The sequence below is a fragment of the Melanotaenia boesemani genome, chromosome 4, assembly GCF_017639745.1.
Source record: "Melanotaenia boesemani isolate fMelBoe1 chromosome 4, fMelBoe1.pri, whole genome shotgun sequence".
Taxonomy (NCBI): domain Eukaryota; kingdom Metazoa; phylum Chordata; class Actinopteri; order Atheriniformes; family Melanotaeniidae; genus Melanotaenia; species Melanotaenia boesemani.
Window position 1 is genome coordinate 4,848,122 of NC_055685.1, and position 22,909 is coordinate 4,871,030.

At 42.3% G+C, this 22,909-nt stretch overlaps 1 protein-coding gene and 1 long non-coding RNA gene across 3 annotated transcripts in view; one reads left to right on the forward strand and one right to left on the reverse strand.

The window, feature by feature from the left end:
* LOC121638743 overlaps positions 1-8,017 on the forward strand; it is a 16,020-nt gene extending 8,003 nt beyond the window's left edge. The window contains exon 3 of the long non-coding RNA XR_006010063.1: positions 8,006-8,017. This is a non-coding gene — a long non-coding RNA (uncharacterized LOC121638743). The remainder of the gene's footprint in view (positions 1-8,005) is intronic.
* LOC121638735 (zinc finger protein 316-like) overlaps positions 1-14,008 on the reverse strand; it is a 27,708-nt gene extending 13,700 nt beyond the window's left edge. Inside the window, exons 1-4 of one of the 2 annotated variants that reach the window (XR_006010057.1) lie at positions 13,561-14,008; positions 9,307-9,380; positions 6,765-6,879; positions 2,166-6,525 (exon numbers count right to left, since the gene is read on the reverse strand). Coding sequence is in view for 1 of the 2 variants with exons in the window: in XM_041983691.1 (XP_041839625.1) it covers positions 5,492-6,525; positions 6,765-6,879; positions 9,307-9,380; positions 13,561-13,834 (1,497 nt within the window). In the remaining variant the exon portion in view is untranslated. Of the gene's footprint in view, positions 1-1,244; positions 6,526-6,764; positions 6,880-9,306; positions 9,381-13,560 lie in introns of those variants that run through there. The other variant, XM_041983691.1, reaches the window with a different exon arrangement.
* Between the last annotated feature and the right edge of the window lie 8,901 nt (positions 14,009-22,909).

Genomic DNA, 22,909 nt, shown 5'->3' on the forward strand with positions numbered 1-22,909 from the left:
CTTTTCAGTGTTGTGCATGTGTGTGAAGGATAAACCCACTAGCGATAGCCCTAAAGGGCTGTGCTATTCTAAAGGCGGAATTATACCAGGTGTGTGTGCAGCACATTACGGCTGCGCCGCGGCCTCCAAAGCCAAAACCAAAACTTTCTGAGTGAAATCCAGGTTACTTGGAAGCATTTTGTGGTGTAATTGATTTTAATTACATCAGCGAGATCCAGAGGTGAATATAAATCCTTCCTCCCTCTCTGTTCTTCCAAACAACCTTCATATGTGAAACTTTCTCAGCATCACGCTGACACGGGGGCACACACACACTACACACTACACTACAATGAAATAGTAATGGGATAGATTATAGTTGTTTTTGTCCTCCTCCTTTCACACGTGTGTCCTTACACAGCTTGTTCTCTGGCTGCTTGCACACTTTGCCCACAACACACACACCTCTGATGTACAAAGACACCTGTGACACACAGGTGAGAACTTATTGAGCTGATGTCATCACAGCTGATCTTCCTGTCAGCTAATGCTAAGCTAGACTGACTTCCTGAAGTAGATCCGTGTTAGATTTCTGTCCTAATTTGGGACCTGTGTTGCAAAGTTATACGAACTACTAATCTGGTGAATATCCAGGTTGGTTCTGGTCCATGACATGAAGAGACAGGTTAGACTTTCCTTGACCATCACAGAGTTAAATTATACCATCTATGTAGGATTATGGTCTCTTCTCTGGACCAAAATACATTTATTTTTTCTGAACAATATGGACTGAAATCAAACTGGAAATAGCAGCAATGATGCTGCAACATTAAAAACCAACCAAAGAGCTTCACAGGATAAAAATGCAGCATCGAGGTGGAAGTTCTGGTAGGTTCTGTCCTCCAGCTGCAGACACGACTCATCTGTGTGATGCAAGACTTTATGTTTGATATCAGACAATTAAACAATATCTCTATATTTTTCTCTGTAGTGTTGATTCATTTAGTTAGTTTCATTCTTTTTATGCAGTATGTCATTTCAGAAGATTACTAAATATTTATGTCCTGCTCCTAAACCTTTGCAAGTGTGTGATGTTATTTCTTGAGGTAGGTGATGTAGAAAAGACGGTTAGGAGGTAAAAAGAGCTCCGGACACCAGCTTGGTGAATAATAAAAAAGGTTTATTACAAGAAGTCTGGCATCTACAACAGATCAGTAGGATCTGTGAGGACTGACCGTCTGTATCAGATCTTTTTTATATAGAAACACAAAGACATTTCTAAGTTCATATCTGGACCAATCATAAGACCTGCATACATGAAGCATACAACACTGTTCATGTATGGAGCTTATAATTCACTGAATCCTATCGGTGAACAGACTAGCTCAGCTGAAGTTGAGTAGAGCAGCAAAATTTAATCACCATGCGATGGGATGTTAAAAGACAGACACTGCACATGCTTCATGTTAATTCTTTTAAATAAATGTTAACTGAAGCTGAATAACTGAACTAAACAGATGTTTTAGCTTCAAACTCAGTAGAAATGAATGATTTCTTCCTCTCAATAACTCAGAGGAGAAACACAAGTGATTCCCATGTGACTTCTAAAGGGATGTATCTGGTAAACTTAACGGTGCGGGCAGATGATTCAGAACATGTGGGATTTATCAACAGCTGATTACTGGCTGACATGCTGCAGCTGGCCTCCACATGTTTAATAATTACAAATTCTTTTGTACTGACATTATAAATTTAATTCCTAGGATGGAGTTAGGACAGTCTCTACGAATGAATGAATGAAAAATGACCCTGGACCCAAGTCTCCAGGAAGCAGGAAGGAATTAATCTGGTCCTCCGAACTGATGTGACTTCATATAAACATATTTGAAAATGATGACAAAGCAAAGCAGGCTCTTTGTAAAGGTTTTACATATTTAATGACACCCAGACACCATTAAATACCATCATAAAAGAATAGTCAAATTATTGGTTTAAGCTGTGGAACCTACAGCTATCACCAGTTACATCCAAATATGAACACATACAAACACAATTCTGACATTTAGCTGGACTTGCCATATTTTTACAGTCTATACCCCCCATTTAATTAAGAGCAAAGGATAAATTAAAAAGACTCGACACTTTTGGCTTGGTTGGTACAAAATGTGGAATAAACACACACTGACAATCGTGAACACAATCACACATAATAACGTGCAGCCTGAGCTACTACACTCACAGCAAAGTGCTGACATGTAGGATTCAACTCAGATTTCTGGAGAAGGCCGCTCATTAGAGATGCTGCAGTGGTTCACATAATTCACCAAACTTCACCAACAAAGTCTCCAGATTCCATCAAATTCCTGTGGAAACATTTAAAGTGCTTTTTGAAACCTAGTTTTCTGAGTGAGCGTCCAGGAATGGAAGTCTTGTATCACCCAAAGACAGGAAGAAGTGTTTGTTTGTCATCAACTCCAGAGTTGCTCGTTCTCATTCCTCACCAACACAGCCCTGAAAATATACAAATAAAAAAAGCCAGAATGCAGTGTTGGAGCAGTTTGGTCAATATTTAATTATGACCATAATTTTAATCATAAGTGTGTAATAAAAAAAAAACAAAAGGCGCAACAAAAACAGAGTAAAGGCCAAATGAAGATAAATTATTTAAACTTTTCTCAATTTCAGACATTTTCTCTAAGAGAACCTTTCGGTTTAAGTCTCCAACAACTTTTTGGTTTTAGTGCTGCTTTTAGCCAAAGTTCTTTATCAACTCCTGAAGAAGATTAGCTTCTTTAGCTGCTCGATGCTAACACTCAGCACCTGGTTTACACATTAGCCTCAGAAAAAATGATGTCATAAGAGTTGTACGGCTAAAAATAAACAAAAAACTGGAACACCTGCAGATATAAAGGCTGAAGTCTCCCTCATGGTCTTGTATGAAGAATATGTTTAGCTCAGACCTGCCGATTTTCAAATTCTATCACAGTTCATACCCCAACCAGCAGGGGGCAACCAAGAGAGGAGCTGCGTGCCAGATAGAGCAGAAAAATTAAGCAAAATTCTATTAGTTACTACTTTTCTACTTTTAAATGTTTGGTTTTATCCATTTAAAGAAAGAACAGCTCAGATTTCCAAATTCAGTGATAATATGTCCCTGAAATCAGTTTCCACTTGACTACATTCAAGTACAACCCCAATCCTAAAAGCTCTGGGAAGCTGCAAAATGTAAATAAAAACATGATGCAATGTTTTGCAAATCACACCACCACCCATTTTATTTCCAGTAGAATATAAACAACACATCAGATCCTGAAATGGAGATATTTTACCATTTCATTAAAAATATGAGCTCATTTAGAATCTGAAAGCAGCAACACGTCTGTAAAAAGTTGGAACAGGGTCCACAAAAGGCTGGAAAAGTAACTGGTACAAATAAAAGGCAACTAGGGAAGTACTGACAACTATTCAGAGAGAAAGATGGACAGAGATTCACCAATCTGAGACAAAATGGGTCTAAAAATTGCGAAAAAATGTAAATGTAAAATTGTGAAGACTTTGAAGGTCCACCATCTACAGTGTATAATATCAAAAGATTCAGATACTGAGGAGGAATCTCTGTACACATGGGACAAGCTGAAGGTAAAAAAACAGATCTTTGTGATCTTGGAGCTCTCAGGCAGCACTGCATTAAAACCAGACATGATTCTCTACTGGAAACCACTGCATGGACTCAGGAAACTTCCAGAAACCACCGTCTGGGAACACAGTTCACAATGAAATCCATAACTGGTCTCCTAACCTCCCAGATGTTTACAGATAGATGTTAAAAGAAGAGGGGATGCTACACAATCCTAAACATCACCCTGGAACTACTTTACACAGACAAGTTGCTGCCATCAGATTCAAAATGAGCTGATATTTTCCCATAAAATGGTTAAAATGTCTCAGTTTGAACATCTAATGTGTTGTCTATGTTCTACTGGGAATAACATGGGTTGATGACATCATCAAATCATTGCATTCTGGTTGTATTTACATTTTATACAGTGCATAGGGCTGACAAATTTAGAAAAAGATTTCATTTCTAACGATTTTTCTTACAGATATTGCGATTTATTTTAAATTCCAGCTTCTGGTCAGTGTTCACACAGAAATATATTTTTTTATAGGAGATGCTCTATATTCTAACAAAAACATAAAGTTCAAATCTGAATGGCTTTATTTACCAACTACATGATGCAACCTGTGGCCAAAACACTGAAGCTTCCTCTAGAACAGGTTTATATTTTGTCTTTGTGGTTAAAACTAAACAGTCTGATGTTACTGAGCAGCTTCTCTCCACGTTATGCTGAGAACTTCATTTCCATCACGGAGACGCAGCTGAACAAGCTGAAGCTACTTTATTGTAAGACGTTCTGAGTCGTATTACGGCTTAAAATGGATCCAGTATTTTTTGTAAGTTGTATTAATGTCAACATGTTTTGTGAGATTTGACCTTTAAGAATATTTCCCTCAGTAAAACCGTCTTTATCAGGACATTCCCCATTGTGTTTTCTATTTTCAGTGTCTTTGGTCTCCGCATTTCAGTCTTATATAAAAAATTAGTCCACGATGAGGTCTGGACATGTGACTTCACAGCTGAGTGTCACATGATGTTTACTGTCACACAGGAAATACGACTGACGTGGGTCGATGTGTAAAACTGTGGAAGCCGCAGGTTTAAATCTGGATCGGGCGCCATGTAGCATAAAAATTAATCGCTCCCCTTTGTGATTTGCAACATTTTAAATTGCGTTTTTGATTTAAAGTTGATTAATCGTTCAGCCCAACATTTTTGGAGTTGAGGTTGTACTTAACATTTAGAAATGTGGAAGTATGTAAATTTCCATTTAAACTGACTCAAAACCTCAATGTGAATATTTATTTAAATACAAGAAGAACAAATTAATCTTTGAGGACTGAAAGTTTCAAACAAATGAAACATGAAAGAAGTGACAGGAAAAGAAATCTAGCTTTAGAATTCACAGCTGAATAACGCAAGAACAGATTTCTCTTCGTAAGTTTTAAATTGCATGTGTCAGCTCTTTACTTGGTTACTGCAGAACTTAATGCTCCAAAGATATGGCTGAGTCCATCCTGCTCGACCAGGTGGGCAGAGGTACATCCTACTGTCTGCTCCCATCAACAGTCACACAGAAACCATCACCCACCGGTCCAGGATCAGCCCTTGTGTGTTGACCATGTAAACCGGACAGCATGTCACAAACAAGAACACTTCATGAAATCCAGAAGCAAACACTTTGTCTAGGTGACCATTTTAAACCATGAAACTACAAATAAGGAAAATCCACCTCAAAACAGATTTCACAAACAGCTGTGATGATCTGGAACACACAACATTACATACGGTGGTACATCAGTATACATCCGTCTCTGCTTCGACAGGACCAGAAAGATCCTCCAATCAGGGTCCAGACTGTGTGAGGATCAGTTCTGGATGCTGCTGCTGGGTCTACAGGCCACACTGAGACTGCTGACGGTGTCTTCTAACACTACACATCTGGCTGAAGGACTGTCCACAGCGTGAGCAGCTGTAGGGCTTTTCCTGCGTGTGGACCGTACGGTGCCTCTTTAGGTGGCTTGATGAGATGAAACTCTTTCCACACAGCGTGCAGCGGTAACGTCTCTCTCCAGTGTGGACAAGGAGGTGGACCCTCAGGTTGTTGGGCTGGGCAAAGCCCTTTCCGCAGTGGGGGCAGGTGTAGGGTCTTTCCCCCGTGTGCACCCGCTGGTGAAGCTCCAGGGTGGCAGAACTGGGGAAGACCCGCCTGCAGATGGCGCAGACCATGGGTTCTTTAGAGGAAGCAGCACTGTTTCTGTAAGGCCGCCTTTGGTTAGCTGTCGTGGCAGAAGGAGCTGTGGGGGCTGGGGGTGGAGGTGGAGGGGGCGGTGCAGTTATGACAGCAGCAGCAGCAACGGCAGCCATGTCAAAGGAGTTTGCGAAAGCAGCCATTTCATGAGAACCACCTGCAAAGAGCATGGTGGGGGGGCCATCTATGCCGTCTCCCTGTGCAGGAAAGGAAGCAGAAGGGTGTCCGGTCTCTGCGTTCCCCAAACCCAACTGGGCAACTGCATATGCCGCACCAAGATGGCTGACCCGCTCCTGCATCCAGGCCAGATCCAGACCCAGGCTGTTGAGGCGGTCCGGACTGGGCTCATCTGATTCCACGGGGGCCGACAGATGAGAGGGAGGAAGTTCGTCATCTGTAGTGTCGTCTGGTTGGATCTCTGGCTTCACTGCGCCATCTGCCAAGCTGCCTGTAAGGTCCCTGCATGCAGCTTCGGGAGCTTGAGATCCACAACTGAGGTTCTTCAGGCTGCTGTTCGGAGGTTTCGTGGACTTGCGTTTTGCTCGCGGTTTGCAGGTCAAGTCCATTGTGGCATCGGTTGAAGGTGGTGAAGCCTGTGCAGTGTTGGAGGTAAAGCTGGTGACATTTGTGTCAAGAAGAACATCAGTCGTTGGGTTTTCCTCACTGGACTCCGGGGCTGAAGAGGAGCAGACAGACACGAGAAACAGAGTGAAGGAAAACATAGAGAACCCTTCCTGTCCTGTTTGATCAGAGATGGTTTGAGTCTCTGAGAACCATCTGTAATGTTTATGTGGAGAATTTTAACAGTCGGCTGAGGTGAGACATTTTCAAAACATTTAACCTTTATATCCTGATTTAAATACATTCAAAGTAAACGTCCAACAAAATGCTAATTTAATTATGAAGTGCACTCACCATTAGAGAAACCACACTCCGCCCTGATGTTAACCTCCACCTTCAGGTCCAGGTTGCAGTCATCTCTCTCCTTTTTCTCCTGCTTCACCAGTGGGAATACCTGGGCTTCTCTCTGCTGGGATTCAGGAACGTGTTTGTTTAAAGAGAGTTCTGGTTTTATTTATTCGACAGGATTCAGTGTAAGTTTTCAGGTTTTACACATGAGGTCATTCATAATGGTAAATGGACTTGTACTTATAAAGCTCTTTTCCAGTCAGCCTCACCACTCAAAGTGCTTTACACTACTTGTGACATTCACCCATTCACACACACACACACTCAGAACCTGACACATACATCAGGAGGCAACCTAACGTTAAGTGTCTTGCACAAGGACACTTCAACATGTAGTCAGAGAAAGCCTGGAATCAATCCACCAACCTTCCAGTTGGAAGAAGACTGAGCAAGGCCTCCTGTGGCATCAACTGATGCCAGCCTCCAACAAGTGTCCTTGGGCAAGACACTTAACCCTAGGTTGCCTCCCGATGTGCCTATCGGGGTATGAGTGTGTGTGATGATGGGTGAATGTGACAGGAAACTCCAGCATAGATTTATAGTGATATAATTAACACGTTGGACTGACAACATGAGCTCTATTTTCCTGTCTGTTCAGAACTTCCGGTGACTGATGTGAACTTGAAAGCATCGTTAGGTCTGAAGGTACAGATCTGCAGCAGGGAGACAGCGTTTTATTTTCTCAGTTTCATACAAGCAGCTTCACAACAGTCATTCACAAGCAAAGATGGAGCAAGGTACACTACTTTGTGAACAACTGAGTGAGCAAATGGTCAAACAGTTTAAAGGAACAGTGTGAACAAAATCAAAGGTCAATGACACAAATTTTGATACACTCCCAGGGTTTGTTTTGTTGGTCATTTTAACACAAACATTCTGCACGTGTTACAACAGTGAGGTGTCCTTAACTAGGCTATTTTTTATTATGAATCGGCTTGTATGGATACTGATTGGATCAGAATCAGAATCAGAATCAGAAAGGTTTTTTATTGCCACATCATTAGGAAAATGCTGCGGTACTTGGTGCAGACATAAAAACAATATAAGTTATAAGTTTAAGCATGCAATAAATATAAAATAAAAATTTTAAAACAAAATAAAGTCTCTACACTTTAACACAAAATTACAAAATATACAGGATGGGTATGGAATTAGAGCATAATCCAGAAAGTATGCTAAAGTGACAGTAAAGTAGCTTTGGTATGTTTGTCTCTTTTTGCATGAAGCACAGGTCCTGTGACTGAGACAGAGCGTTTATGGCCTAGAGTTCTTGTTCATGAGTCCAACAGCAGAGGGGTAGAAACTCTTCTTGTGGCGAGAGGTTCTGGTCCGGATGGACCGTAGCCTTCTGCCTGAGGGGAGTGGCTCAAAAAGTCCATGACCAGGATGAGAAGGGTCGGCTGCGATCCGGCCCGCACGGCCCAGTGTCCTGGAGGCGTACAGGTTCTGGAGAGATGGGAGAGTACAGCCGATCACCTTCTCAGCAGAGCGCACGATACGCTGTAGCCTCTGTACGTCCCTGGTGGTGGCTCCAGCGTACCACACGGTGATGGAAGAAGTGAGGATGGACTCAATGATGGCTGTGTAGAACTGCACCATTGTCTTTGTTGGCAGGTTGAATTTCTTCAACTGCCTCAGTTGACAACAGATTGGCTCAAATTGATTGTATATAAAGTGCCCTGAGATGATGATGTTGTGAATTGGTGCCATACAAATAAAGCTGAATTAAATTGAATAATTGCATATGTTTCTCAACACCTACACATTAGCGCCACGGGCGTTCAAAGATCAAACTTGTAATAAATCGATTAAGGATGGGATGCCTCGATATTATAAATGACCCCAAAGCATGCTACGGCTACAGCTGCTATCGCAAGAAGTACGTCCAGCTGTTTATACACAGAGCTGAGGGATTTATGGGCGTGTCCTCAGCCCACATAACTATGACGCTTTCATGTTGATTTCATGCGCAGAAGTCATAGTAGCATGTCTCGAAAGATGAAAGAACATGCTGTAGGCATATAAATTGTAAATGAGCGAATATGTGGTGAATACAATAAAGTTCAGCTTGAACATTAAACATTGTGTCCTTGTGGTATATGCGGTTGAATAAAGGTTGAAAAAGATTTCTGTTTTTATTTATTTATTTTTTACACGACGTCCCAACCTCTGTATGTTTTGTTGTTGGTATTTTTTTCCGCAGTAACAAAATATCGTTCAGATATAAACTGAAACTATCCTGATGTTCTTCAGAAGGATATTTTTCATTTTTGAGACCATGAGCTTTAAAATAGAAAATGTTCTCCATGATGTGACATTCTCTAGAAGATTTTAAATCAATTAAATTAAAATCAAATTAAAGACACACCCTTGGAGGTCTGTCTTCTTTACAGATTACATTTATGGAAAAAGTGCATTTTTTCATTCAGTGTTTTTTGTCCCTCAGCTTCAAGCTTTGAGGCTGAAAAATGTGTTAGTTCATCTTTACCTGTGAAACGTGATGAAAAGGTTTGTCTTCAGAGGCAGCGGGAGGAAGCAGCAGAGACTGTTGATCTTCAGGTACTGAAAGAGAAAACAGGTCACTGAGTCATCGCTGGCAACCAGATACAAGCCTTGATCAGAAAGAGCTGGAACTGATGGGAAAGTTTCATCAATAAAAGTTGGTTCACTGAATCTTTCTCCTCGCTAATGCTTCCAGCCTTCTCCCAACACTGAAAAGACACTTCGACATTGAGGATACTGCGTGATAAAGACTTTCAGAAGCTTTTGGACTTGCTGCTGACAATCTGGACACTTATTTTCCTCTTCGCTCCATTACCTCCAACAAAGCTCAGTCTGAGTGAATGATCAGAATGAAACGGATCATGTTCTAGGTAGGGTAGGGTAGGGTAGGGTAGGAGATCCTGGAAAAACAGTTCGAGCAAGCTATATTTTGAATATACACAATTCAAAAGTCCAAATCCCTTTTTTCAGACTGCCCCCATCGCTGCTTTCCCCTGCCAGCATCTGCTCTTGTTTCGCTCTCCTTCAGTTTTTTTCTTGGAAGTCGTCGTCTCCAAAACAGATTTTCTTTTCCAACTCGACATAGGCTCCTTTTCCTAAGTTAAGTGACTACATTGTTTTATTTTTGTGTTAAAGCATTTAATTAACTGGCTGCAGTCGGGGTGTGAAGAGGATTTTAGGCAATATAGTAAAAAATGTTCCTGGAAAACATCTACCCTACCTAAAAGTACAAAAAGATTCAATATATATCAAACGTGTGGAGGCCAGTTAGGCCGTTAGTGTAATAATCAGCTGTTGATAAATCCAACATGATCTAAATCACCTGTTCTGTTCGTGGACTTTTACTTTGAGAAACGTCCACAGTTAACCAGATAAGGTGACAACACATCCCTTTAGAAGTCACACAGAAATCGCTTGTGTTCCTCCTTGTTTCTGTAAATTTGAAGCCAACCAGACGTCTCTGTTCAAGTTCAGTAAATTATCAGTAGAGAATCGTGTCTGTTTTTAATGCAGTGCTGGCTGAGGGCCCTAAGATCACCAGCATCCACTATCCACCAATACTACAAATCCCACAATGCACTGCCAGCACAACCCCGAGAACAAGTACCTTGCTCTGCTATAGCAGCCTGGCGGATTTTTCAAATTAGGAAATTATTTTTTGCTTTATGCCTGTAGAAAACGCTTTCACTTGAAATTACTCTGAAAAAGAAAAACGCATGTAAGAGCCATAAGCCATGCAACAGATCTGAACAAACGTGTTTTTATTTTATTCATGATTAATGTTGTTTTAGGCAATAACTAATAGGCTCTCTTAGTTCCAGGTTCAATGTTTGCAATAAGGTCCTTCAATTTTTATTTATTTATTTTTGACCGGCCCTCAACTTACTCCATTTTTTTCATTTTGGCCTGTTGCGCATCTGAATTTGACACCCCTGCTCTACATGGTGGGATTTTCAAAGTCTGCTTGATTTTGTGTTTTGGGATTCTTTTCTGAAGTTGTTCCACAAATTAAGACCCTTTCTGTCTGAGATTGGCAACCTCTGTCCGTCTCACATTTGAGAGACTCTGCCTCTCTGAAATGCTCCTGTTGTACTGAGTCATGTTACTGACCTGCTGCCGATTCACTCAATTAGTTGTCAAATGCTCCAGTTTTTTTTTATTGCACTAATAACTTTTCTAGTCGTCATTCCTGTTCCAACTTTTTACAGATGTGTTGCTGTAAACAAGTACAGAATTAGCTAAAATGTCTCAGTTTCAACATCTGACAGGTTGTTTATGTTCTATTAAAGTGTGACTCCACCCCCTACTTCTGGTATAACACCACCCACTGCCGAATTTGAAAAATGTCTGAAACTGCAAGGGTTGGGGGGAGGTGTGGGCGGGATGGGACACACAGGCAGGAATGATTGACAGACAGCTCACATCCCTTCAGGTGAGTTGGTGGGCGTGTTTTTCTATGCCTGCAAGGCGAGGACCCGTCTACCTGCATCTGAAGGGAGGGGCTGTGGGGTTTTAAATTTTTCTAGTGATGTAGATAACCTCTCTATGTCACGAAAAACAAAACCTAGTTTTACCCCATAGAGGGCGTTACGAGCCATTTTTTACCCACAAAATCCCGTTTTTAAAATAAACTAAAAAAAAAAATACTAATTCTATCAAAAGTAAATGTGGTTTTCATCACAATTAAGCAATTCTGTGTTGTTTACGGCTTAAAAACACATTTTTGGATGCACTACCCCTTTAAGCTCTGCTCTGCTTTCATTTACATCTTACACAACATTCCAACTTTTTATTGGGATTCAGGGTCGTATCTTATACGTTTTCCTTTACAGATGATCATTCCTGCAGATGCAGATAACCTTCGCCCTGCCTCCGGAAAATCTCCACCTGCTCTGTGGAAACTGCATTAGATCAGTCGGCTGGAACAATCTCTGTTTAGTTCACACATTCAAGTTCAGTTTTACTTTTATTTAAGAAAACAGATTTGAAGCTCACTTGCGGAAGTTTGAGAGCAGGAGATAAATATTATTTAATAATTCTCTGAAACAACATACTGAGTAACAACAAAAAGAAACAGTAAATAGGAGTAAATGATTTGGGACCAAGGACAGATCATTGTTTTATGTTGTCTAAACAGAGAGATTTAAGGAAGGAAAGGAAAAAGTGTGGCGGCACACAGACGAGATGTATCAGTAGCTGGAGGACAAAAACCACCAGAACTTCCACTTCTGGATGTTGTATTTTACCCTCTGAGGCTCTTTGGTTAACCTGTGTTGTCTTTTAGAGATAAAGGTGACTTGATCTGATGTAACTTGCACACATTACCGGCATCACTGCAGCTCCTTCCCGTTTGTTTTCAGTCTGATGTTGAATTTTTAAGAGAAATAATATAATAATAATAAAATATTTTGGCCAGGAGAAAAGACCACGTCCAGCATGGATGAATGGAGTAATTCAGCTCAGTGGTGGTTGAGAATGTCCCCATTCCCTACCGCGCATCAGTGACCAAAACCCTACTTGGATTTTCACTGGAACAGCCTTTCGTATAACTTAACAACAGATCCCAAATCATGACAGAAATCGAACAGGATCGTTTTTACGAAGCAGAATCTGATCAGAAGTCAATCTGTGATGTCACCGATCAGATCAGCTGTCTGATGATGCTCACAGCGGAGCTCAGAGTTTGAAATATCATTTCATAACATCAGATAAAAAAAAAGTTCTCACCTGTTCAGCTACACGTCTGTTTATTTTCTTCTAAAACATTATTGAATGAGTAATTATTGTTTTGACAAAATAAAGAACGAATGTAGAAGCTGTGAGACCTGGAAAAATAATTCAGTTTCTCTGTTCTACCACTGGATTCTCTGCATGCCAGAACTGTTTTTATATTTAAGATCCTTCCTACGTAGAAGTACAAGATGGTAAATTCCATACTTTGTATGAAAATGTTCTCACGCGATAGATATGCACAGATGTCTGCGTAAGAAGAGCTGATAAATACGGTGAGATTTACAGTAGACTATCATGTCTGTTTGTAATGCGGTGTTGTCTGAGGACCCCAAGCTCAACAGGTTTGATTTTCTACCTTGTCCAATGCGCACAGAGATTCCTCCCGATTCTTATTATGCACTGTAAATGGTGGTATCTTCAAAGTCTTTATCTGAAGTTGTTCCACAATTTTTGGGTGCAATTCTTCTCAGATTGGTAAATATCTGCCCAGCTTTACATCTGAGAGACTCTGCCTCTGAAATGCTCCTTTTACACTCAGTCAGGTTACTGACTTGTTGCCAAATAAACTTTTACAGATGTGTTACTGTCATCAACTTAAAAATGAGATTTTTTCATGAAATGGTAAATATCTCAGTTTCAACATCTGATATGTTGTCTATGTTCTCTTGGGATGTGGGTTGATGAGATTTGCATGTTATTGTAATCTGTTTTATTTAGATTTTACAGCGTCCCAACCTTCATGGAACTGGGACTGTCCATTATACAACCTCACCTACAGATAATCATCTGCAGATGATCACCTGTAGACAACCTTAGGCCTGCTTCCCGGGAATCTACATAGCTCTGTGGAACTATATCAGATCATTCCGTTTGGAACAATCTGGGAAGACAAGAGCAACTCCATCCTCTGTGTGGTCTTAAGATTGAATTCAGTCATGAAGAACCTTATAAGTGGATGTTTAAAGACGTGTCCTGAGCTGTGATATTGACATCTTCAGCCATTTACCTGTGACTGACTTAAAATGAATGGTATGCGCTTCCTCCCGTTGATTCCGTCTCCTCATCTTCCTCTCGCAGCTCCGCATCTTCACGTCCATTTCCTGTAGCTTCTGTCGCAGAGCATCGTTTTCTTTCTGGCTCTTTTCTCGCTCCTGCTCCATCTGAGCACGCAGCGCCGCATATCCGTCCTCCACCAGTTTGCAGATTTCCGCCACAGCCGAGTTGGCTAAAATCTCTATAATCGAGGCGATCTGCGCCTGAAAGCCCAGACAGTCCGCCATCGTCGTCAGGTCTGGACGTGTCTTCCTGTTTAAACGGAATTAACAGATGCGCGCGGACGGTAGCTGCTGCTGCTGCGCGCGAATGTAAGCAGATCCACGCACAGATGTGTGACTGGACACATACAGAAGAACCTCAGCGTCTCCTGTACAATCGTCTATCCGATCTACCCAGAAATGTTGTGGTACCGAGAGGAGCGAGTCGCCTTTTGATGACGCCAGTAAGTGTCGTTTGACAGGCTGCTGTCACAAACAACACAAAATAAACAGACTGTTGTCACCTCGTTGTGTTGCTAAGGCAGCTATTTGATGAAAAATTTAATCTTTTTTCAGTTACCAGGGATTTCCGTCTCATTTCCAGATTCCCGTGAGCCCCAAACAGCTGCTGCTGTTGTATTTAATGTTGTTCCAGCAGGTGTGTTAATGTTGTATAAGGGCGGTTCATGAAAGTCGCTCAGGAAAGAGAGACTCGTCTGAAAAAAGCAGAATAAAACTAGCTCCATCTCCTAACTAAGCCTCAAGTTGTTCAAGGAATGCAGCCAGGGCTGGAGTGGCACTAATTTTCAGCCCGGGAGATTCATACTTAAGACCAGCCCACCTCTTTTTCATGTGGAGTAAACTGGATGAATGAAACATCTGTTCACTACTTCCAATCCTGTAGTTTTTATTGTGAAATAAAAACATTAAAAGCCCTGGTGTTTTTGGTATCTTCTTCCATCTGTATCTCCTGTTTCCTCATCTCTTCTGCCAGAGGGCATCAAAGATATTTATTGTGAATGAATGAATGAATTTATTTCAAACGAAAAAATAAACTATATACAAAAAGAAAATAGTGAAAAAATGAGTAATTATTGTTGCCTCATCAAATCATAATACAAAGAAGTTTGAAAAAGGAGTGGGAAGAAGTATAGACTTTTTTTTTGTAAATCATACCCCTTCTACTTATCACAGTTTATATATATGTACTACATAATATCCATATACTACATTAATATCCAAATTAATATATATATATATATATAATATACAACCTAAATCTCCATATCAATAAACACATTTACTACATTCATATTTATTACACACACACACACACACACACACACACACACACACACACACACACACACACACACTACTGTTCAAAAGTTTGGGGTCACTTTGCCATGGGATTCAATAGGGAAGTGACCCCAAACTTTTGAACGGTAGTGTATATCTATGTATACACACACACACACACACGCATACACATAAGCATATTTACATATACATACATATAGCCTACAAAACTATTCATATCTACTTATAATATCCCATATTTTTAGCTATTTTTGTTCCTCATTTTCCATAAGTCACCACAAAGCCACATACTTTTCATTGTTGTTCTTCTCTTTTGTTTTTTTTTTCATTTCAAGATCTCCTCTTAGATTATAGCCTCCTCTCTCTGTGAGTTCTTGCTTTGTACATTATTTGCACTGTTTTAAATTTAACCAAGTCCATACATTTCAACATCCTCCTCAATAGACTGGCAACCCTTGGTGTTTCTCATACTCCTCTCACTTGGTTCTCCTCCTATCTCTCTAACCGCACACAGTTTATTCAACTCAAGACCCACACTTCAGAGTCACTCCCTGTCTTAGCCGGTGTACCCCAGGGATCAGTCCTGGGCCCCCTTCTGTTCATCACATATCTTCTCCCCCTTGGCTACATTTTCCGTAAACATAATATCAACTTCCACTCCTACGCAGACGACACCCAGCTCTACATCTCCTCCAAACCGCACTCCTCTCTTCCTCCTTCCTCTCTTTCCGACTGCCTCCAGGAAATTAAAGCATGGTTCTCCTCCAATTTTCTCAAACTCAACAGCAGTAAAAAGGAAGTTCTACTTGTTGGCACGCCCTCCACTCTAACCAAGTCTCACAGTTTCTCCATCAACATTGACAGTTCTACCATTTTCCCCTCCCCTCAGGTCAAGAGTCTCGGTGTCATTCTCGACAGCACCCTATCATTTCAAGCCCACATCAATAGCATTACTCGGTCTTCCTACTTCCACCTTCGTAATATCAATCGTCTACGCTCATCACTCACTCCACATGCTGCTGCAATCCTTATCCATAGTCTTGTCACATCCCGCATCGACTACTGTAACTCACTCCTCTTCGGTCTTCCCAATAAATCACTTCAGAAACTGCAGCTTCTCCAGAACTCTGCTGCTCGTATCCTGACTCGCACCTCTTCCTTTCAACATATTTCCCCTGTCCTTCAACAACTCCACTGGCTCCCAGTAAAATACAGAATTAACTATAAGTTAATGGTCCTCACTTTCAAAGGTATTCACCATCTGGCCCCTCCTTATCTGTCTGATCTCCTCCATATTGCCACTCCCTCCCGTGCTCTCAGGTCATCCTCCTCCATTCACCTTGCTGTTCCCTCTGCCCGTCTCTCTACCATGGGGAGCAGAGCCTTCAGTTGCTCTGCTCCCCAGCTCTGGAACTCACTTCCATCCGAGATTAGGAACATCAACTCCCTTCCATCATTCACGTCTGCACTCAAAACCCACCTGTTTAAACTGGCATACTCCCTATAACCCATGTATACTGACTGTTTTGTGTAATTTTTATATCAATGTCCGTTATCTCTTTTAACTCTTATGTAATTTATGTTTTTATTGTCTTTTTATTTATTTTTTATTTTTGTGTACGGTGACCTTGGGTGTTTGAAAGGCGCCAAGAAATAAAATGCATTATTATTATTATTATTATTTCAATGTGCGTGATTTTTATAAGAAATGGGTTTGCGTGTTCTCTGTATCCTACTTTGTTTATTGTCCTTATTGCACTTTTCTGAAGTGTGCACATCAGCTGTAGAGTGTTTTTATAGATGTTTCCCCAGATCTATACACAGTAGGATAGATACAGTAAAAACAGTGAAGAAAATTGAATATATAGCAATTTAACATCCAGAAGTTGATTCATTTCTCCAAGAATTGCAGTGAATTTTGCCAGCTTTGCTCTTACATGGCTTACATGAGGTCCAGGGTCACATCAACAAATGTTTCTCCCATTTACACATTCTGTTTGTTCATTATCAATTATCAATTCTACATGTGATTCCATGTTTTTTGGTCATGGATCTGGGCTCTCCTGCTATCCTCCTCTCCTTCCCCACTGGGCATGTGGTGGGTGTATGACCGTGGCTCATTGGCTGCGGTGGTGTGTGTACTGGTCGTGGGGGATGGCTGCTACTGGCCTCCCCTGCCCTGGGGTCCTCCTGGGAAACATGGGTGCCTACTGCCTCCACCGGCTCATCCTTTGGAGGGAAGTTCGCTTCCCTCTGGTCTTAATCCCCGGACCTCTCTCCTTCCCTGCTCTTTCTCACACACACATGTAGGGTCTTGAGAGGTGTGCGCATTGTGCTGGGTGGAGCAGAGGGGGCCATCTAAGTGGCCTCCTTGGCTGCACCCAACACCAGAACACAAACAACTTTTAGGGGGGGGTGTGCCATGTTAATAATAATATAATAATACATTTTTTAAGGTGCCTTTCTTGGCACTCAAGGACACTGTACAAAGATACAAAAATATTAAAAGGAAACAGCAATAAAATAAAATCAATAGAATAGACAGAGCATTATGCATCAGGTGGAATAAGCAGTTTTAAACAGATGTGTTTTGAGTTATAATTTAAAATGGGGGAGTGAGTCGATGCTTCTGAGTTCAGATGGTACTGAGTTCAGATGGGCAAAGGGGACAGACAGGTGTATGGAGGAGGAGGATCTGGGGGAGCAAGAGGGAGTGGGAATATGGAGGAGGTCAGACAGATATTGGGGGGTCGAGGTTGTGGATGGCTTTAAATATTAACAAGAGGATTTTGAATTGAATATGGAACTGGACTGGAAGCCACTGGAGCTGTTGGAGAACAGGAGTGATGTGGTGGATTGAGGGGGTTCGAGTTATGATGCGGGCAGCTGAGTTGTGGACCAGTTGAATTTTATGGAGGGACTTGTAAGGGAGACCAAAGAGGAGAGAATTACAATAGTCCAGACGGGAAGTGATGAGACTGTGGATGAGATCTAGTAATGTTATTGATGTGGGATTGAAAAGATAGTGTGCTGTCAAGGATGACACCCAGACTCTTAACTTGGGGGGAAGCTGAGACGGTGGGATTATTAATACTGAGCGAGAAGATGTTGGTTTTGGATAAGGTGGATTTGGTGCCAATGAGGAGAACCTTGGTTTTGCTACTGTTTAATTTAAGGAAGTTTAGGGTGAACCAGGTTTTTATTTCAGATGTGCAATCAGTGAGGGAGGTGGGCGGAAGAGTGGATGAGGGTTTAGTGGAGAGGTAGAGCTGGGTGTCATCAGCATAACAGTGAAAGTGAATATTAAATTTGTGGAAGATATTGCCAAGGGGATGAAGGTAGATGATGAAGAGGAGGGGTCCCAGGACAGAGCCCTGAGGGACACCTGAAATGACGGGGGAAGGGATGGATTTGAAGGACTTCAGTTGAATGAACTGAGTGCGGCCAGAGAGGTAAGATGTGAACCGGTCTAGAGGAGTATTGGTAAAGCCAATCGAGGATAGCCTGTTGAGGGGGGTGGAGTGACAGATGGTATCAAAGGCTGCACTCTGGTCAAGGAGGATGAGGATGGTTAGAAGTCCAGAATCAGCTCCCATGAGGAGGTCACTGGTGATTTTTCAGCAGTTTTGAAGGATGTAGGGACAGTTCCAGAGGGGAGAGAGGAGTGGAAGATGGCAGAAATGAGGGGGGCCAGAGAGGGAAGATAGGCTTTAACAAGTAGTGTGGGTGTGTGGTCCAGTTGACAAGTGGATGACTTGGATTTTTGGATCAATTTTGTTATTTCTGAAAGAGTGGGGAGCTGGAAGGAAGAGAATGAGTGTTGGATGAGTGAGAGTCGGCTGAGATGCTGAGGTGTAAGGTTGTTCTCTGTACTTATAGGATGGAGGAAAAGGATGGGGGAGTGGTAGATGGTGCCCTGGCTCCCGGGGTGTGCAGCTGGAACATTGGGGTGGGTGTTGGCATAGATGTGGACATGATGGACCTCTTCCCACTGTTCAACAGTCTGCGGTACCAACACAACAGACGGAGGCCGAAGAATTAGAAGAAGAGCGGCCACTGACGTCACTGTCCTGCGCCGCATGGGATTGCGAATTCAAATTGAATTTTGCAACATGTTTTACGGGGCAGACACAGAAAAACAAAAAAGCCATGTCCTTTACGTTTTCTTTTTAGTTGTCATAAAAAGAGCAGTTTTGAAAAATAAAATGCAGTTTGGATGATCTATTATTGATTTTTATTTATGAGTCAAATAATGCACCTATGACCTTGAAATGAAAAAGCCTTTCTGCTAACGCATTTTATTTTTCAAATTTGACATTTCAAATTGAATTTTGATACCTATTTGCTGGGGCATGTTTGGAAAATTAAATCTTAAATGTCCTCTTCTTTATCATTTTAATTAAGTTACAAAATGAGCAGTCTTTGAGAAGAAAATGAAAACACAGTTGATATTATTTATTATTCATTTATTTATGAGTCAAAAAATGCAGCTATATTCTGAAAATGAAAAAGCATTTCTGTTAATCCATTTTAAATTGTAATTAAAAAAGTGAAAAGACATTCATTCCACTCAGACTGACATATATCAAATGTTTTTTTCTTCTAATTTTGATTATAACTGACAACTAATGAAAACCCCAAATTGAGTATCTCAGAAAAATACACCTGTATGAGTCCACCTGACCTTTTATAGTCACCATGTGGGTTTGGCAAGGTGCTCCCTCAAGTGTGCCCACTTTAGAGTTTAGAGTAGACGCAGCAGGAGATGGAAATCCTTTTACAAATAAATATAAAGGTCATCCTTGATAGCAAACAACAGCAAAATACAGTTTTACAAAGAAGTAGAAATCTCGATCCTCCTCAAAGCCTCACTCGCGAGATGAGATTTTACAAGAATAACCGTTAATGCACAAAACACCATTCTTTTATGTCTCGTCATGTTTGTTAGGTTAAGTTATGTCTGTCTTGTTCTGTTTCCTGTTCTGGTTTGTCTGTTTTATTTTAAAATCCCTAACTCTCCTCTCGTTTTAGGTACCTTTACTTCCTGACATTGTGTTTCCAGTTTGTGAGATTGTCTGTCCTGCCCTATTTGATTCCACCTGTTACCCATTACCTCCTGTGTATATATATATTCTACGTTTTCCCCCATCTTGTTGCCAGATCATTTTCTCATGCTTCCTTGTCATGACCAGAGTTTATGGAAGCCTGTTAAACATATCCAGCCGCTGTAAGAACACATCTACTTTATTAAATCAGTTAAACTTCATCCTGTTGTCTGTCGTCCTGCATTTGGGTCCCCTGGCTGAACGTTTCATTACACATTCAACGGAAACACCTGTAAAACACAATTGCACTTTGTCTAAATTTTAGAACTATTGCCTTTGTTTTGCGAAAAACTGCATGTGAAAGGTGATCCAGCATTTTGCTCCACGGCTGCAGGATCCACATGTTCTGGTCCACACAGACAATGTGACAGCAGCCCTGGATGTCCCAGAAGGTCCAGCCGCTGCTTAATGACAGGAACAGCGCCTTCAGGTCTGGTGACAGCGCTCTGTACAGTGCAGCCAGAGAGAGGTATCAGAGAGGTCAAGACAGACTAGAGGAAGAGGAACACCTGGAGAGTAACAGCATGCAAGTGTGGGGTGGGGTCCAGCACCTCACAAACTACAAGGCCAACATCAGAGCTGCTGAAGGAGGCGCCTCACTGGCAGAGGAGCTGAACAACTTCTTTGCCCGATTTAAGGCAGACTCTACACCACACCCAACCTCACATTAAAAGTGCACGACGTGAGGTGCACGTGTCGCGCTGGGCAGAGTCCCAGCAGCCCAACCAAAAGCTGAGGCCCAGCCCGACGCAGTTTGTCACGTGATCCTCCTGGGCAATGGACAACGCTGAGACGTTTTAAGGTAGAACACTTTTATTTGACACAACTCAAAGCCACCAGGAATTGAGGCAGATCTTATGTCATATCATCAGGCGGGCGGGGTCTGTGGTTGGCATGAAGCTGGACTCCCTGGTGACAGTGGCAGAGAGGGGAACACTAAAAAAACTACTGATTATTGTGAATGATGCCAGTCACCCTCTGCACACTGTCATCAGTGCACAGAGAAGCCTGACCAATAACAGGCTGCTCCTCCCCAAGAGTAGGACCAACCGGCTCTGAGACTCCTTTGTCCCCCGAGACATCAAACTGTACAACTCTGCATTAGGCAGGAGGGGGAGAAGGAGGGGGGAGAGGGAGGGGGAGAAGGAGTGGGGAGAGGGAGGTGTGCAGTCCGCCTGATACAACACATGCACAATAACCCATACAAACAGTTACAATAACTTATACGTGCAATAGTGAACTGGGAATCTGTACCACCTCTACTGTGTGCAATGCTTGTTTATATTGTTTTATTTAACTTATCTTATTGTTATTTATTACATTCTATTTGTGCTTTTCTTGCACCTTGTTGCCTCTATTTTGCTTTGTACCTGTATATATTGTGTCTTGTGCTTGTCCTGCTTTACTGTTGGTGTTGTATTGCTGCTGGTACTCAAATTTCCCTGAGGACTCTCCAAAGGGATTAATAAAGTATTTCTATTCTATTCTTTTCTATGTACCCACAGAGGGTGCCAACTCCCTCCCTGCTACCCCTGCCCTGTAAAACAAACCCCCTGTTAAAAGCACACTACACACTGGATGAAACATGCAATGAAATAAAGTCCACTCCAGTGCAACACAAAAACCTATATAACATAACTGAAACCAAAACCCTGTTAAATACCCCATGCTACAGGTGGGAAGATTTTATTGCTAGCTGGGGCAGTCAAGAATGGCTTCCCCTCCAGTGGGGGCCAAACTCCGGGTGGCGGGCTAAATAAAACAAAAAGAAAAACTTGTACTGGTTGGAATGCCCCCCGACCAGTACAAACAAGAAACCAGGGAGTCCCACTCCCCAACACTGGGGAAAAATCCCCATGCACTTCCGGTCCTACTCCACTCCCTCCACGGAGGCCCCGGGATGACATCACCGTCTGCTGGGGGTTTCCCCACAGTGACGGGCTACACTGCTCCGGTCTCCCTGCGAGGAAGTAAAAGTGGAATTACTCCCCACTGTGCGAAGGACACTGAATTTGTGGGTTCACACTCCTGACAGAACTATAGACATTCCTTTAACTCACGGCACCAGGGCAGAACGGGTCTCAACCCTCCTTGTCCTCGGTGTCGTCCGATGTAGGCTTTCCCATGTCCACCGCCATCCCTCGATCGGTCCCAGTAGCTGTGGGAAATAAGGTGGAGAAAATAAACACACTCCGCATATAGCTGAAACCACACTACATGCCCCAAGGGCTAGGCCGACACACGTCCCTTTAGGAAATACTTAGCTAGCGTTGATCACTCGGCTCGCCACGTTAGCCGCCCCCTCAACGCCGGCTTCTCATCTCCATGGTGACCACCAAGTTCGCCGGCACCTTCAATGCCTTCGTTTCCTTGTCCCGGGCTAGGTTCGGCATCCGCACACACCAAATCAGCTCCCCCGCTCTACACTGCTTTGAGTCCTGTGTCCTCTTCTCGTTGCGTTTCTCCTCATGGGTATCTCCTCAGTAGGTTTCACTCTCCGTGTGTCTCTGTTTTCCTCCTTCCCCCCTGAGTTCTGCTCAGTCCTCCTTATATCTGCAGAGGGCCTAAATGCTCCCAGGTGCAGTCAATTACTGAAGTTCACACTAATCAGGCTTACTCTGCAGCCCAATCGACACACACTGTTAGCGATCAACCCATGGAAGGCCACCGGACCCGATGGTGTCCCTGGACGAGTGCTGAGGGACTGTGCTGACCAGCTGGCTGGAGTTTTTACTAAGATCTTCAACCAGTCTCTGTCTCAGTCCATCGTCCCACCCTGCTTGAAATCCTCCATCATTGTGTCCCTGCCTAAGAAGCAACACATCTCCAACTATTAATGACTACCGGCCAGTAGCTCTTACTCAGGTGGTGATGAAGTGCTTTGAAAGATTGGTAA